At 44.7% G+C, this 15682-nt stretch overlaps 1 protein-coding gene across 2 annotated transcripts in view; it reads right to left on the reverse strand.

Moving 5' to 3' along the window:
* Positions 1-6888, reverse strand: part of TAF15 (TATA-box binding protein associated factor 15) — a 29376-nt gene extending 22488 nt beyond the window's left edge. Inside the window, exons 1-3 of one of the 2 annotated variants that reach the window (XM_036836647.1) lie at positions 6778-6865; positions 6285-6385; positions 236-275 (exon numbers count right to left, since the gene is read on the reverse strand). Coding sequence is in view for 1 of the 2 variants with exons in the window: in XM_036836646.1 (XP_036692541.1) it covers positions 236-275; positions 6778-6784 (47 nt within the window). In the remaining variant the exon portion in view is untranslated. Of the gene's footprint in view, positions 1-235; positions 276-6284; positions 6386-6777 lie in introns of both variants that reach the window. The other variant, XM_036836646.1, reaches the window with a different exon arrangement.
* Between the last annotated feature and the right edge of the window lie 8794 nt (positions 6889-15682).

A 15682-nucleotide genomic window follows, 5' to 3' on the forward strand; every position in this document is an offset into this window, starting at 1 on the left:
TTTGTTTTAATCTCTAGGGGGCACCTATATTTACTGATTCAAACAGCCTTTTAAAAAAAGAAAAATATCTTACAGCACCTATGTACATAGGCTGACTCTTTCCCCTTCACAAGCTAAGATTTAACTCTTTTAAGACGTCAAGATATCAAATCTCAACAGGAAAGCCTGACTACATTTATCTTTTTTTCTCAGTTCTACTCGTTCATGGTATTATTGAAATGTATGTATACTTTACCTTTGCTGCTCACCCCCAGACTGACCGTAACTTCCAGAATCTAAAACACATAAAAAGAATTTTTAATCTTATTTAAAATTAGGCTTCCCTCAAAGGCTGACTTTAGCTCTTACAGATGCAATGTGATAAGAAAATATCATAAAACTTAACTACACAAAGAAAAACTAGAAGTTAAAAATACAGTGCAAGGAAAAATCTGTGCCAATAGTATTAGCTATTTACAGTAACTACAGCTTTGAAAACAACTACTCTACAAACATGTCCTGATGGTCACAAAAACCAAGTGAACAAATGAGAAAGTCAGTGAAAAACCCATCCTTTTAACAAAAACTCAAAAGCTCAAGCTGTATTATCTTTATATACAAAAAGACATGTTAAAAAACTAATCAAGATCAAAAAGGGGAAAATACACACTCTTAAGATAAATCCCCAGGATTACATTTACTTCATATCCTTGCCAGCCTAACATATACACCATTCCCTTGTATTGGACTGGATTGCTTTGGCTGTCAGCAGCAACAAAAAGATCTCCAAAGACTTGGTAAAAGCAGCTAAGCCACTTGGTGTATACCGACTCAGCAATACTTACCTCTAGCTTCCTTGTTGGCAATAAAAACTACCAAGGAAGGCATGAGTTGAGTAATATATGTCAAAAAAATAATAATAATAATAACTTGAACTGTGAACTTTTCTCAATACTTCAAAATGTCGGTTATTCCAAAAATTTTTGAAGAGGCTCTACCCTTTAGGCTTCTCCTCAAATGAGTGACCTAATTTTATTAGTGATGAGTAAGAGAAGAATATCATATGAAATACTCTTTCAACTGCAAAAATATGACTGATAGTCTTCAACTGCTATTAGGCCCAACCTTATCTAATCTGAATAAAACCATTTGTTGTTGAACAGTTCTGAAAACCCGCCAAATATCAAATCACATCAATGACTTTTTCATTCAATTCATATAAAGCTACAATATGAAAACACTGTCACTGGCTGTATAAGTGGGTGGCATCAAATTTGCCACTTTTCTACAGTAGAGATCTCCAATCAGACTGAACAAGAATTTTTTTAATCCTTAACTACTAAAATATTGAATGAAATCCTGACACAAACTACTTCTTTTATGAATGTGGACATAAGGCTACCTGAGATGAAAAATAAAATTGTGCATCACTGCCCATAATAATAAGATGACTAGATTTGTAACTAACCAAATAAGAAAAATATGAAAAGGATACAGAATCTAACTGGATCATAAAGAGATTAGATGCATCTATCAAATGGCAAAGGAAGTTAGTTTCAACCAATTGAGAAACTAAAAAGGATTACAGTGGGAGGAGGGGGTGTATGAGTAAAACAAATATGCATACACTGGAGATGCATGAAGCTTTAAGTTAAATTATATCCCAAGGCACTGACATGGGTTCTCCCAGTGACACAGTGGAGTCCGAGACCTTATTGTACTTTGGCTCAGGCAAAAATTATAGAAGTACACAGCACATATGTCATATGACCCTGGCTTAAATCTAATAAGTATCAGAGCTCTTAACCCAGTCACCTCAGCTCTCTGAAACTGTAAATCTGACTTCTTTAGCTGGCTGACTTTAAAACTCTAGAATATAAAAATAAGCGTATTGACCAACAAGTCCAGCTCTTAGTGAAAGTAGATGTTTTACATTCACCAGAGAAAATCAGTTTATAAATGTTATTTATGGCATTTTAAACAACTGCTCATTATGAGTACTTGACACTTGAGCCTTGTATCTGGGCCCATGAATTATTTAGAGGCGCTTTTATTTCCAAGTGTATAGGGTTTTGATACTCTTTGTGGTTTTGTCTTCTTATTCCATTGCAGCCAGAAAAGGTATTTTCTGTACTATTCCATGTATTTGTTAGGATTTGGTGTTTTTCGCTTTTCCCCTTGGTAAACACTTCCACTTGCATAAATGTCTCCTATGTGCTTGAAAAGAACTGTATTATCTAAATGTTGAAAGAATTCTGTAAATCTGTAAGATGATGCTTGTTAGTTCTATCATTCATATTCTTACTCATGTTCGGTCTACCTGATCTATTAATTACACAGAGAAGTATGTTTAAATTTTTTTTAATTCCCTGTTTGACTCTGTATTTGTCAATTTCTTTTACTGAGTGTTTTTGCTTTCTACATTTTGAGGCCATATTGTTAAAGCACATAAAAGTACAGATTTACAGCTTCCTGGTGAATGTCCTTTTTTTTTTTTTTTGAATTTCCTTTTAACATTACATGAAGACTATCATTAAAAATGTCCAAACTTTATTTTGACTGGTAATGTAACTAAACAATCTTCCTTTTGGTTGATGTTTGCCTGATTAATATTTTTCTATCTCTATACTTTTAACACTTCTTATTCTGATGCTTTAGGTATGTCATTTTTGAGAGCATACATCCAAATCAATTTTTCCCAATGTGAAAATCTTTGTCTTTCAACTGATGTTTTCATATTTTTATTATTGTTACTTTTTATTTATTCCTACCAGCCTATACTAGACTCTCTACTTACCAGGGTCTTTTTTTTTCAACTCCTTAACTTCCTTCTATTGGATTTTCCTTACTCCCTTTCCCCCTCTACTGCTTTGGAAGTTAGACGTTCAAATTCTGTTCTTTTAATAAGTTACTATTCGTAATTTAAAGAGTATGTTCAATTCTTAACATGCATTCTTGATAAAGTTCAAAATGATCTTCGACCTCCACTAGCATACAAGGATTTTAATGCTATAATGCCAATCAGTCTTCACCTATTATTTTGCTTCCACTTTTTCTTTCCGTTATCTTTTGCTTCCACTTTAAAACTCTAGATTCCATACAGTCAATACTTTTTATCTACTGCATTTGCTTCCTCTGTATCTTTTTGCATCCTACTCCTCCCTTTCGGATTTCTTTTATTAGTTCTTTCAGCAAAGGCCTGAAAAGTGGTATTCTTAGTCTTTTATTTGCGTAAAAAAGTCAAGGTCAAACGTTATTTTTCCTCTAAATTCCAAAGATCATTTAGTGGCTTCTTAAAACTTTTAAGAAGTCTACCAATCTTACCTTTTCTCTATTTCCTCTGATAGGTTTGTCACTGGTATTTCATAATCTGCAGTTTCACATTTATGTATCTAGGTACGAATGGATTATGTCTCATGTTTGAGACTACTGCTTCTTGATCCATCAATTTTGGAAAACTCTCAACTATCTATTAATTCTTCACCATTTACTCCTTCTCAAACTCATATTAGATGTATGACAGGGCTTCAAAATCTATTTCCTATGCTTCTTAAAATTTCAATTTTCATCTCTATCCTTCTGAACTGAATCCTGGGTAATTATATCTATTTTCTACCTCACTAATTATTTCTTCTGCTAGGTCTATCTGCAATTCAACTTAGCCACTTTTTCCATTTCTAGAAGTTACACTTGGTTCTTTTTCAAATCTACGTAATCATTTTCCACGTCTTGGTCTTAGGGTTGATTCATTCTTTTAGGTTTCTAATAATTTTAAACACATTAATACTCGCTTTCAGACTATCTATTAGGGATTCAAATGTCATTTGTCACTCTCATTTTGGCGAATTGTTTTCCAGAATTCTGCAATGTTTTACTGTGAGCTTATGTTCTACAAGGCTTGTTTTTTCTGTAAGATTCCTCGTGACCTAGGCTCTGAAATTTCCTCAGAAAAGGTTTTTTGTTTGTTTTTACTAGGAACCCCAAGGTTACTGTCAGTCTAGAACCAATTTTTAGGTTAAATTTCTTGGCCTGAAGTTTCCTGGACCTCATAACTAGTCTAAATGTACACCGAAACTGTATGAAGCACAGGTCCCAGGTTACAAATTCTCAGGAAAAAACTTTTTTCCCTCACTCAAGGCCCAGGCTTCCTTGTTATCTCCTATGCTGGTACAAAGGTTTTTCTAGTTCATTCTTTCACTGAAGATACAGTCCTTCAAACATCTAGGTTTTATGTAAGGGTTCCCATTACATGGCTCTAATGGTCTCAAGGCTGCATCTCCTGTCCTTAGTTATTTGGGCAATAAACTCCAAGTCTCTGAATAATGAGACCTACACCCTCCTCTATGACTACCATGCTGGCTTCTACTTCATTTCTGGCAGCAGGGGCTCACCCTTTGTTTTATGTAAGTTCTTGCATTTTTAGTTATTCGTAGACAGAGGATTTACAAGTTATCTTAGTCTGCCATAGTGCCAAAAGAAGTTTCTTGACTTCGTAATTTTTATATGTATAACTGATATTAGATTTGATTTTAACTTCAAAGGTGTCAGATAATTCACATTTGTCTGAGAGTCTGACTCACAATATTTACAACTCTGATTTATTTATTATGTAAGCATTTAGTTTATTAGGCTTATAAGTCCGTCCTGTCAGGCACCTGTAGTGGCTGAGTCAATTTGATAAGTTAAATTTACAAGTATAGTTTGGAATGTTTAAAGGACTTAACTAAACTTAATGCCATTAGTTGTTTAGGGGAGAGTCTGCTCTGTTAAATTTATTCACTTAAACATTCATCAAAAACAAGTCAAAAGCATTATTCCTATTTTTATACAAAGTCGAAAGTATTATTTTTATACACAAATTACAAAATGTACAAAGAGTATATAACAACACTAAGTAGAACTTAAAAGATTCTAACTCTAATTGACTTAATGTAGAAACAAGCAATTATTAGATAGTTCTTTTTGACATGAAAGTCAATTTTGATGTTAAAAAAAACTCAAATTACAAAATGACAAGTAAGTGCTGTCTTGGTAATTCTGAAGACCAGCGATAATGGATGACCCAGCTCACACACTATTATGACTCACTGAAAATCCTGGATTTTACAAACGGTACACCTCTAAAATATAACTTTCCATAAAAGCTACCCAGTCCTACAAAAATAAGCCATTGCTTTAAACCAATCATTATGTCAAAAATCGAGACAGGTCAATGGTTTTTAATGAGCACTGTATCCATTGAAATGGTAAATTTCTGCATGAAGGTGGGAGAATCTTTAAAAAAATTTTTTTTACATCACGGATGGGTTACACACCCTCCTGAGTGTACTTCTATGGAGCTTTACCAGACTTCACTCCAAATTATGCACCTGGTAAAATATGTACCAATGTCACCTTTGGGGTAAGAAATTATTTCTTGCTTGAGCCAGAATTAAAGAGACAAATTCTGTGCAATTAACAGCCTCTTACATCAGATAGATGCCCCTTCCCCTTAAAGATCAACCTTCTGGCTTAACATCAATGTTAATCTAAAGAATGTTTATCATTCCCCTGTCCAACCATTCTTGCTAATTTGGTCTCCTCTCAGCCTGCTGCTTCCTTTTTGTCACATATTTCCACTCTTCTGCAAAACTGGATTACTTGGCTGGGGGGGGGGGAGTGGTTGTGTTTTTGTTTTTTTAATATCAACAGGTTCTCCCTTAAAAAAATGTAAAATACTCTGCCAGCAGTCATTTTCACCCCAACCATAGGGCTTTCCAGGACGTGTTCTGCTTTTCCACCTGAAAAGTAACATGTAATTCTCATGATGGTGCCTAGCAAGTGGAGAGCCGGGTCTTTCTTTGCAGCCTGAGATGTGCCTAACAACAGAGGGCCTTGTGTGGCAGCTTGGACTGCTAAATCAAGAGCAGACCCACGTCCCGGACTTTATATTCTGCTTTCTCAAGATCTAAACGGGCTGTCCTGATAAGACCAAGGCCTCTTTTTCTCTTCCACACAACGGGGGTGCCTCTGTCAATTTAAGTGCTTGATGGAAGACTGCCTTTCCTTTGGTCTGTATGTTTCAAAGTAAATGCCACAGGGACCTATAAGAGCCCATCAATAATAGATAGGGCTCACTTTCAAGCTCGTGCAGGAGATAAACAACTGAAGAGGTGAAGATGACAGAGAAGGGTGAAGAGGAATTATACGCAAGCACCCCCATCTCGAATCCGGGAAGCTGGTGCGGAGGGAATGACGACATGTATGTAGGATTTCGTGTCAGGCTACGTCGTTTAAAAGGGCTCCCAGAGCGTCAAGGCCCCCACCTGATGAATGGGTGAGTCAGGAAGGCCCAGCTCCACGTCACGGATGGGGAAACTGAGGGACGAGGCGGCGAGATGACTGGCCGGAGGCCTCGCTGAAAGATCTGAGGCGGAGCGGAGAACCAGAAGCACCGATTCTCTCCGGCCGATGCTCTAATCACGGGCTCCCCCCGCCCCTGCGATGGCGTAGCGGCCTCCGCCCCCCGATTCACACACCCTCCCCCGGGAGCAGCACGTCGCCTCGGGTTCCAAGGACAGGGCCAAGAGGGAGGGGGCTCGAGGAGCTCCCGCCGGGATTTGCAGACGGAGAGCGTTGGGAGCGTGCGTCCCTCCAGTCCAACATGGCGGCGGCAGCGTCCGCCCTCCCCACCCCCCCACCCCAGCCTCCCTCAGGGCCGGAGACTTTCCCGCGGGGCCCTCCGATGGGCGGGAAGACGGCCCAACCCCGGCGGGCCCCTTCTCGCCGCTGCCGCTGCTCGCTGAGGGAGTCACCTACCCGACATGACTAACGGCCGCGGCGCAGAGCCCCCACAACCCGCCGAGAACAAGGAATACCAGAGCCAAGCGGCGCTGCGGCCGGAGCCGTACTGAGGGCGGCGCAGCGAGCTGGCCCCGAATGCGGGACTTCGGCAGCCAATCAGAGGGCAGCGGGCGGTACCACAACGCCACGGCTCGAGGGGTGGCTCTGTGCTAGACCAGAAACCAGAGGACTTCAGAATCCCCGTTCCCCCCTCCGCGGACGGTACCATTATTGAGAGGGAATTGTGGAGAGGCTGTACCACTGCCGTGATCGGCATGGGGGAGGGGACTGAACCTACCCGGTACGTCCTGATTACAGTCCTTTTTCACTTCATTGGATCTAATAGAATTCGAGGTTAGGAAGCGAAAGAGGAGAGGCCTTATAAACGCAGGTTATATGGTTAGAAAAGGAAATTTCGAACGGTATGTCCTAGTTCGCTCCGCTTGGGCTGCAGAAGGCTTGAGCCACCTGGGGGCGTTGGGAGTTGCTGAGCCTCCGGGCCGGAAAGTCGTGACGAACTCCGGGACCAAGTCGCCTCCCGGTTTGTTGTAACTAACTTGCCGAGTAACAGATAGACTACAAGGTGATACTGGAACAAACGTGTGCCTTAGAACGAAATCACACACAAACCGGACCCTGAGGATGTGTCAGGGTAGGGGGTCGAGCTTTAGTTTTAAGTGCTAGGATAATAGCTAATTCTAATCGTCAGGCACCTTGCATCATCTCGTTTAATTCTCACAACAGACTGATGAAATACTATTCCCACGTTACAGACGAGAAGGCAGAATTCACTTGCCCTGGGTCGCACTACTGGTAAATGGCCAATGTGGAATTGGAATCCTGGTAACCCGGCACCACTGCCTGTGGGTCTAACTATTCTGTTGCCCTGTCTACAGGGGGCTCGAGCTCTCGAGTCTGAGGTGAGGCTATCAAAGCTCAGAGAGCACACAAGGACATTTTCCCCAAGGGCGACGTGACATCTGAGACAAACCATAGGTGATGTGCTGAAGCTGACCACTTCTTAAGTGGGGAAAAGTGTTTTTGATGATTTGGGGCTTCCGCGGTCGTCCAGCGGTTCAGACTCCGCGCTCCCAATGCGGGGGGCCTGGGTTCGATCCCTGGTCAGGAAATTAGATCCTGCATGCCGCAACTAAACACGTGGCAACGAAGATGCTGCATGCGGGCAACTAAGACCCGGCCCAACCAAATAAACAAATACTTTTTTTTAAAAAAGTGATTCAGGGCTTCCCTGGTGGTGCAGTGGTTGAGAGTCTGCCTGCCGATGCAGGGGACACGGGTTCGAGCCCTGGTCCGGGAAGATCCCACATGCCGCGGAGCAACTAAGCCCGTGCGCCACAACTACTGAGCCTGCGCTGCGCGTCTGGAGCCGTGCTCTGCAACGAGAGGCCGCGACAGTGAGAGGCCCGCGCACCGCGATGAAGAGTGGCCCCCGCTTGCCCCAACTGGAGAAAGCCCTCGCACAGAAGCAAAGACCCAACACAGCCAAAAATAAATAAATAAAATAAAATAAATTTTTTTAAAAAAGTGATTCAATATGTTTGGAGTTTACCCACAAGGAGAGTGTGGTAGGAGATGAAGCCAGAAAATTAGGGGGCTAAAGAGCTGAGACCTTGTAAAGTGCATTAGAGTTTGTGCTTTATTGAAGGAGTGGGTAACTCCTGCCAGATGATTTTAAAGAAATATCAGATTTGCATTTTCGGGCTGCAATATGAAGAATGTTTGGAGGTAAGAGGTGCCTAAAAGCAGGGAGACCGATTAGGTGACCAATGCAATAATTCTGGTGAGGGATCATAGTAGCCTGGACTTGGGTTGTAGCTGCGGAGATGGAGGTAAGTGAAAAGATCCCTGACATACTTAGGTAGTAGACTGGGCAAGATCTGGTGACCAATTTGGGTGGGAAAAGAAGTGAGAAGTCCAAAAATAATAAAAAGGAAGCGAGAAGTCCTGGGTAAATTCTGAGTTTCACACCTGGACAAGTGGGCAGGTGGTGGTGTCATTCACTGTGATAGGGAACAGGAGGAAGAGCAGGTTGGGCTGGAGGTGGAGGGGTAAGTTCAGAATTACTGCCTTCAGGTCAGAAAAAGAGGCATGAGGTCATCTCTCTTCATTATACTAGCAGTAAATGAGAGCTCAGCTCTAGAGGTAGAGGGTCACAGAGCTCTCTAGGCAGGTCCAAATAAGCAAGGCTAAAGTAATAGAAATTCTTTCATGACTAAAAACGATTTAGCCATTCAGTGTACATATTGAGGAAGGCAACCCCAGAGGAGGAGATGTGCAGGAGAGAATTCGGTTATTGCCAGTGGGGGGAGCAGGGAACACGATTTCTAAGTTTTTCTTCCTCTTTTATTCTTTTTTTTTTTTAGTTTATTTATTCTATTATTTTTGGTAGCGTTGGGTCTTCGTTGCTGCACGCAGGCTTTCTCTAGTTGCGGCCAGCGGGGGCTACTCTTCGTTGCCGATTGCCGGCTTCTTATTGCGGTGGCTTCCCAAACTTGAAACAGAGAACTCCTCCCAGGTCTGCAGTGTTCTGGGGCTTCTTTCCAAGGGTCCTTCTCTACCACAAACTGACTCCAGATTGACTCCTGTGCCCTCCTGCCTTCCAGGCTTTTGCGAGGATGATTATCTGCCACAAACTTTAACCCTCGCTCTATGTATTTAGGGAAGACAGCAGGTACTTTTCATACATCAGCTTTAGCAGAATGCATCTGGGAAGGTCTTAGTAGTGGGTCTGTTTGCCCCTGATCCATTCCTTGGGTCCTCACTTGGGGAGCTGACCCCTGCAGGCTGGTTTCAATTTCAGAGATTCCCTTAGGCGGTAGCTTCCAGCTAGAATGGCCAGGGAGCATCTCGGTGGGAAATTAGGTGGTAGAAGAAAGGGAGGATCAAGGGTTATTTCTCCTCCCCCACCCCCCCTCTGTCTGCCACAGGAGGTGTCTCAGGCAGCACCTGTCTTCTCCAGAGACCCAGTTTCCCTTGGTGACGCTGGCTCTTGGGCTCCATAACCCTACCCCTCCCTTCATCCTTCTAGCCTATGGTTGGTAGAGTCTTCTCGCTGTTGATCATTTCTGAGTTGCCTCCACCCTGTTTGGCTTCCCAACTCGTCCACCACTGGCGTAGGGCCTTGTAGGACGCCGCAAGGACTGTGAATTTACTCAGAATGAGAAAGGAAACCAGCAGAGGGAGCCATTTATCAGAGCGCCAATAGGATCTGAGCTCTTTTACCAGGATTCCTCTGGCTGCTATCTTGAGAACAGATTGTAGGGGGCAGGGAGAGGTTATTACTCCCAACAAAGTAAAAACCAGACCCCAGTGATCTTTTGCCTCTTTCAAAATCCTGTGGAACTCACAATTGGACCACATAATTCAAGGCTTGCCTACCTGCTTAGAGGCCAATTTGTTCTGTAGTTGGGTTGCATCATTCATCTCTGAACCCCCAGTGCCTCATACAGCACCTGAAACAGTAGGCACCAAAAAAGGGGGGGGGGACTTGAATGAATGAATAAATAAATGATGAAAAAAATGGCATGACTTGTCTAGAAACTCCTCAAGCTCGAAAACCTTGTCCAGGACTTCCCTATGTCTCCCATGGGGCACAGAGTAAGTGTTTGGTGAGTATTTGTTGAACACTGTAGGCCTGCTCTGTGCCAGGTGCCCTCATCACCCACCCCCACCCCACAGAGGGGTCCCTGGAGCCCCACACCTCCAGCCTCCCTAGAGAGCAAGCCTCCCACGGAGGTGAGCTGAGACTCCGCTGCGGCAGGGCGGGAGGAGGTTCCTTGTGAGTGACCGGCTGCCCTGTCCTCTGGACAGAGGCAGGCACTTCCTGTTTGGGGTGGAAAGGAACCAGACACTTTCCTGTTAGCAGGTCTTTTAAGCAAAGCCACAGATGCTGAACAGGTCCTGGCCTGGCCTTTCAGGCCAGATGCCTGGAGGTTAGATGGCCTTTATGTAGAAGGGAAGTGGGGCACAGGGCCAGATTGGCCAGCCTTTTATTGTGTTCCTGGCAAGTCCCCTGGGTCCTGGTGTGAGTAAAAAACAAACCAGAAGAGGCTGACGCCCTGCAAACTGTGACGAGGGTTAGGGTTGATGGGGCGGCTCTGAGCCAGAAAGCATTGCTTGGGCTGAGGTAGGTGTGCATGCAATTGTCCTGGGGCAGGACAGGCTTGTGTATGTCGTGTGGATATGAGTGCATTTGAGTGTGAAACCCATGTGAAGAATACATGCAAGTCGCTTATGTCTGCACACACAATCCCCAGCACTTGACAAGACTGAACAGAAATTAATTGTCTAGCTTGCTCCCCATAGCAAATCAGGGTAGTAGAAAAGGCAGGAATTATTATTGTCCCATTTTAAATGGCAGACACAGAAAGGTTAGTTGACTTGTAAGGGTCAACAGAGTGTGAAAAAGGCAAGGTTCAAACATGGTCTGTGTCGCTCCGAATTTCTTGCTTCTTCCAGTCCCCTAGGAACATGGCAGGTGTATATGTACAGGGTGGTAGAAAGGGAGGTATACTTGTGAATGTGACCCAGGCTGATGAGACCACGTCCACCTGTTCTGGAAAGAGGAGATCTCTCTTCCAGAGGTGGAGGTGGTTGCTAGAAAGTCAGGGCTTCCAAAATTGAATCACAGCTTAAAATGCACAGAGGTTATGGTCAGTAATAATCCAGATTTTCACAGCTAAAGTCGTCGCATCTCTGGAGAAAGCCTCCTCTTCAGCTCTCCCAAGCTAATCTCACATCCTCATTATTCCTCTGATTATTCCTATCATTGTGGTTTTCAGAGGTTGATCATTCCATTAGTGCTTTTCTCCAGAGCTCAGAATTCCTTCTGATAACATCTACTTTGTGTTCTGCACATTTCCTGGGGAGAAGGAAGGGGCAGAGACAAAGCTGATTGTTTCTCATATTATGAAGAGAGAAACTGAGGCCCAGAGGGGCCTTGTCCAGGTCCACACATCCTGACTGATTCAAGGGGTCCTGGTCAGGAAGAGGACTCAACGGCCAGCTGTTGCCTTCTGTCAGGGAGGAACGAATGACTGGGCAGCGGCCAACTATTCCCCTGGGCAGGCAACTTGCGCAGGCCCTGGCATGAGTTCCTCAGAAGTTCTGTCCACTCTGGGAGGGCTGGGAGGCACTGTGGATCTAAACTGAGCCCCAGTCTAGGAGGAGGGAGGGAAGGGAAGCAGCTCTCTTTGAAGAGGAGCTATGGAGAGGACTGCCAGCTAGTTGGGTCAGGAACCTGCTCAGCCAAGATGGGGAGGGAGAGAAGGAGAGAGCCAGAGTCCCAGAAAACCTAGAGCTATTTTCCTCTTAAACTTTTTTTTTATAAATTTATTTACTTATTTACTTATTTATTTATTTTTGGCTGCCTTGGGTCTTCGTTGCTGCCCGCCTGCTTTCTCTAGTTGCAGAGAACAGGAGCTACTCTTTGTTGCGGTGCACGGGCTTCTCATTGCGGTGGCTTGCTTGTCTTTGCTGCGGAACACCGGCTCTAGGCCCACGGGCTTCAGTAGTTGTGGCTCGTGGGCTTAGTTGCTCCACGGTATGTGGGATCTTCCCGGGCCAGGGCTCGAACCCGTGTCCCCTGCATTGGCAGTCGGATTCTTAACCACTGCACCACCAGGGAAGTCCCTCCTCTTAAACATTGGTAACTAGTATTTAGTGATCCAGCAGGTCTGGAGTGGGACTCAGGAATCTGAACTTTTAACAAGTGTCTCCAGGTGATTCAGGGCAGGTGTCCAAGAATCACATTTTTTAAAAATGAAATCTACAATTGACTTTAATGTACGACCCTAAGTAAGAACTTTTTCTTTTTCTTTTTTTTTTGGCCGTGAGTCATGCAGGATCTTAGTTCTCTGACTAGGGATCAAATCCATGCCCCTCAATTTCCTCATCTGTAAAATAAGGATGCTTATAATAGTAGCTTTCTCATAAGGAAACTGCAAAGATACAATAACATGATTTATGTAAGGCACATAGCACATACATGGTGCATGTTAATTCCTCAGCAAGTATTAACCATTATTATTTGTTCCAACTCCTCCTTCCCACCTCCACCCCCACTCCCACCAGAGGAAGATACAAGTCCCTATTGGATTAATATAGGGACTTGTCACCACAGTATTGTTTTGGATGTGGGTAATCTTTGGTCCTTACTTTGAGGATTCCTGCTCCAAAGCCATTCTCCTCCCATCACTCTTCTGATACACTTGCTGTGGATAATTTCTTTCCAGTAAACTACCCTGCCTTTCTCATCTCTCTTTCCTTCTCAGTCTCCCTGCCAATGGCAAACAGCCCTCCTTCCCATCATCCAAAGTGATTTGGCTCGGGATGTGTCCAGGGAAGTAAAAACATACAGCAAGTCAGTTGTGGAGCTGCGAGTAGGCCCCAGGCTTCCTGAAGATCACAGAATCTGGTGCTCCGGGACTTACGAGTAAGCTTCATAGGCGGTCAGGGAACTGAATCCTCCCACTCCCCACATTATAACCATGGATACACACTGTCTTTTGGGGAAATAGACATATCCTGTACAGAGGCATGGTTGAAGCCCAGGGTGGGTGTGTGGGCAAAGGAAGCTCTGTTCTGCATAAACTCTTGCAGGCACTCACAAGCAGAAATGGAGTGGGGAGAGGTGAGGATGAGATGAAATAATCCAACCAAGGACACAAAGGGAAAGCAGAGGAAGTCAACTTTCGAACACAATAGTGGTGCTAGTTTTCAGGTCCCTGGACCAGAGCTAACCTCGGATGCAGAGAGAGGCAGGGTCAGTTCTCTGGGTGGCTGAGCCTGCCTCCTTCCAGACACTCAGCCCTCCAGAGAACCCCTGCTTCCTGCCTTCCCCTGTCCTCCCAGTGCAGCTGAAATGGAGAAACCCCAGGGATGTGCTGGAGGAAGGGATGGCAAGATTCTCCCTGGAGAACAAATTGGCAAACCTGGGTTTGACTCCAACTTGGCCCACGGTGTCCTTACCAACTGGTGCTCCTCAGAGCTTCCTGCCCCAAAGCAGAGCCGCATCTGGCCTATCAAAATCCATCTATTAATCAAGGGCACCATGTGCCATGTCATAACTGCAACCTTCTGACACCGCCCCCCACACACACACATGCACTCTCTAGGATTGCCAGATAAAACAGAGGATGCCCAGTTAAACCTGAATTTCAGATAAACGATGAATAATTTTTTAATATAAGTATGTCCCAAATATTGCATTGACACATACTTATACTTAAAAATTATTTGTTGTTAATCTGATATTCAAGCTACCGTACTAGATTTAGCAACCCTTCTAGATGTTGAGCCCTTCAGCATCTCCCTCCCCCAGGCTCACTGCAGGACTTTGCCTGAATCTGTAGCTGTGTCCACCTCTTCTGTCCTTAGCTGAGAACCTTGGTTCCAGTCTGCCCGCTAGACTGAAAGCTCTCTGAGGGTAAGACCCAGGCCTTGTCCACCATCTCCGTTCCAGGCAGAGATGCTCCCTACAGATGTGCACAAGGGCACCGGCGGAGAGGGGGCATGAATTTACAAAGAAATCCACCCTCAACTCTGCCCGCCGCGGAGCCCTTGAAGGGCGCCTTTTTCTCATTGATCTGCCCAAAGGAGCGCCTGTTTCTAATTGGTTCGCCCAGAATGAGTGTCCCCTTTTCATTGGCTAGTTGTGAGGTGGGCGTGGCCTATTTCCAAACAGTCCGCCCCGGGAACGCCTATTTCTGAGAAGTCCAATCAAAGAGGCGCTTTTTAAAAATTCCTCCGTCCAAGTAGCGCCTTTCGCTAACAACACAAAAACATCTTGTGCACTACTAAGGCCCTAAGACTTCGGATAAGAACACTGCGTTACATTTGGTTAGCGCTTTATAGATTCCAGATTACCTTTACACACATTAACTCATCTAAACCCCACATCGACCCCCAGAGGTGGGTATCACTGTGCCATTTGCCTTTTACAGGTTAGCAAACTGAGCCTGGAAGAGAGACAGCAACCAGTCTGCAGTCACTAAGGCGGATAATGAAAACAGTTCACTTTTTCTCAGTACGAGTTTGACTAAACTTTTCACGTAAATCATCTGTCCACCCTTACTAGGACTGTGTGGGATATATAAAGCCAGGCACTTTACACACATGTTCTCAATCTTCATGCAACTCTGGAAACTAAATATTATTCGCTATCATTTCATTGATGAGAAAATTGACCCTCGAAGTAGTTAAATGCTTTGCCAAAGGTCACACAGCTGCAGTCTACCTTTTATTGATATAAAATGCGGACTGCATGATGCCAGGTACGGTGCTCAGTTATTTACAGGCATTCTCTCATTAAATGTTCCCTATTATCACTTGATGTCGGTATTCTATTATCCCCATTCACTGCTGAGAAAAATAGGTTCAGAGAGGGTGAGTGACTTGCCCAAGACCACACAACCAGCAGGTGGCTGAGGCAGGATTCACACGGCTAGCAAAGAAGCAGGTCTGGAGCTCAAATTCAATCCTTCTGACCCCAGCCCAGGGCTCCTTCTCTCACACCTCAGGGCCTCGGCCCCTGCCAGCCCGGCTGAAACCATCAATGACCCTCGGGTAGGCCAGAATCCCTCTTCATCGAAGCCTTAGGTAGCCACAACCGCCAGGAGAAGACGTTTCCTCCCCTGTCCTCCCCAGAGAGATCCGGATCGACTGGAGGTGGCGGACTAGAGGACGGGTTCGCAAGACGGCTGGCGCCGGGCGAGGCCACACAGCCTGCGGAAGAGGCTCTAGCACCGCCGCTTGTTCCAGGAGCCGAGGCGTGTGGGTGGGACCGGAGTGCCGGGGTCCCGCCTCCTCCTCTCTTTTTCGCCTCCCTCCCTCGCCTCTAGGTCCCTGGGCCGGCGGACCC

The sequence above is a fragment of the Balaenoptera musculus genome, chromosome 20 (assembly GCF_009873245.2).
Source record: "Balaenoptera musculus isolate JJ_BM4_2016_0621 chromosome 20, mBalMus1.pri.v3, whole genome shotgun sequence".
NCBI classification, from domain to species: domain Eukaryota; kingdom Metazoa; phylum Chordata; class Mammalia; order Artiodactyla; family Balaenopteridae; genus Balaenoptera; species Balaenoptera musculus.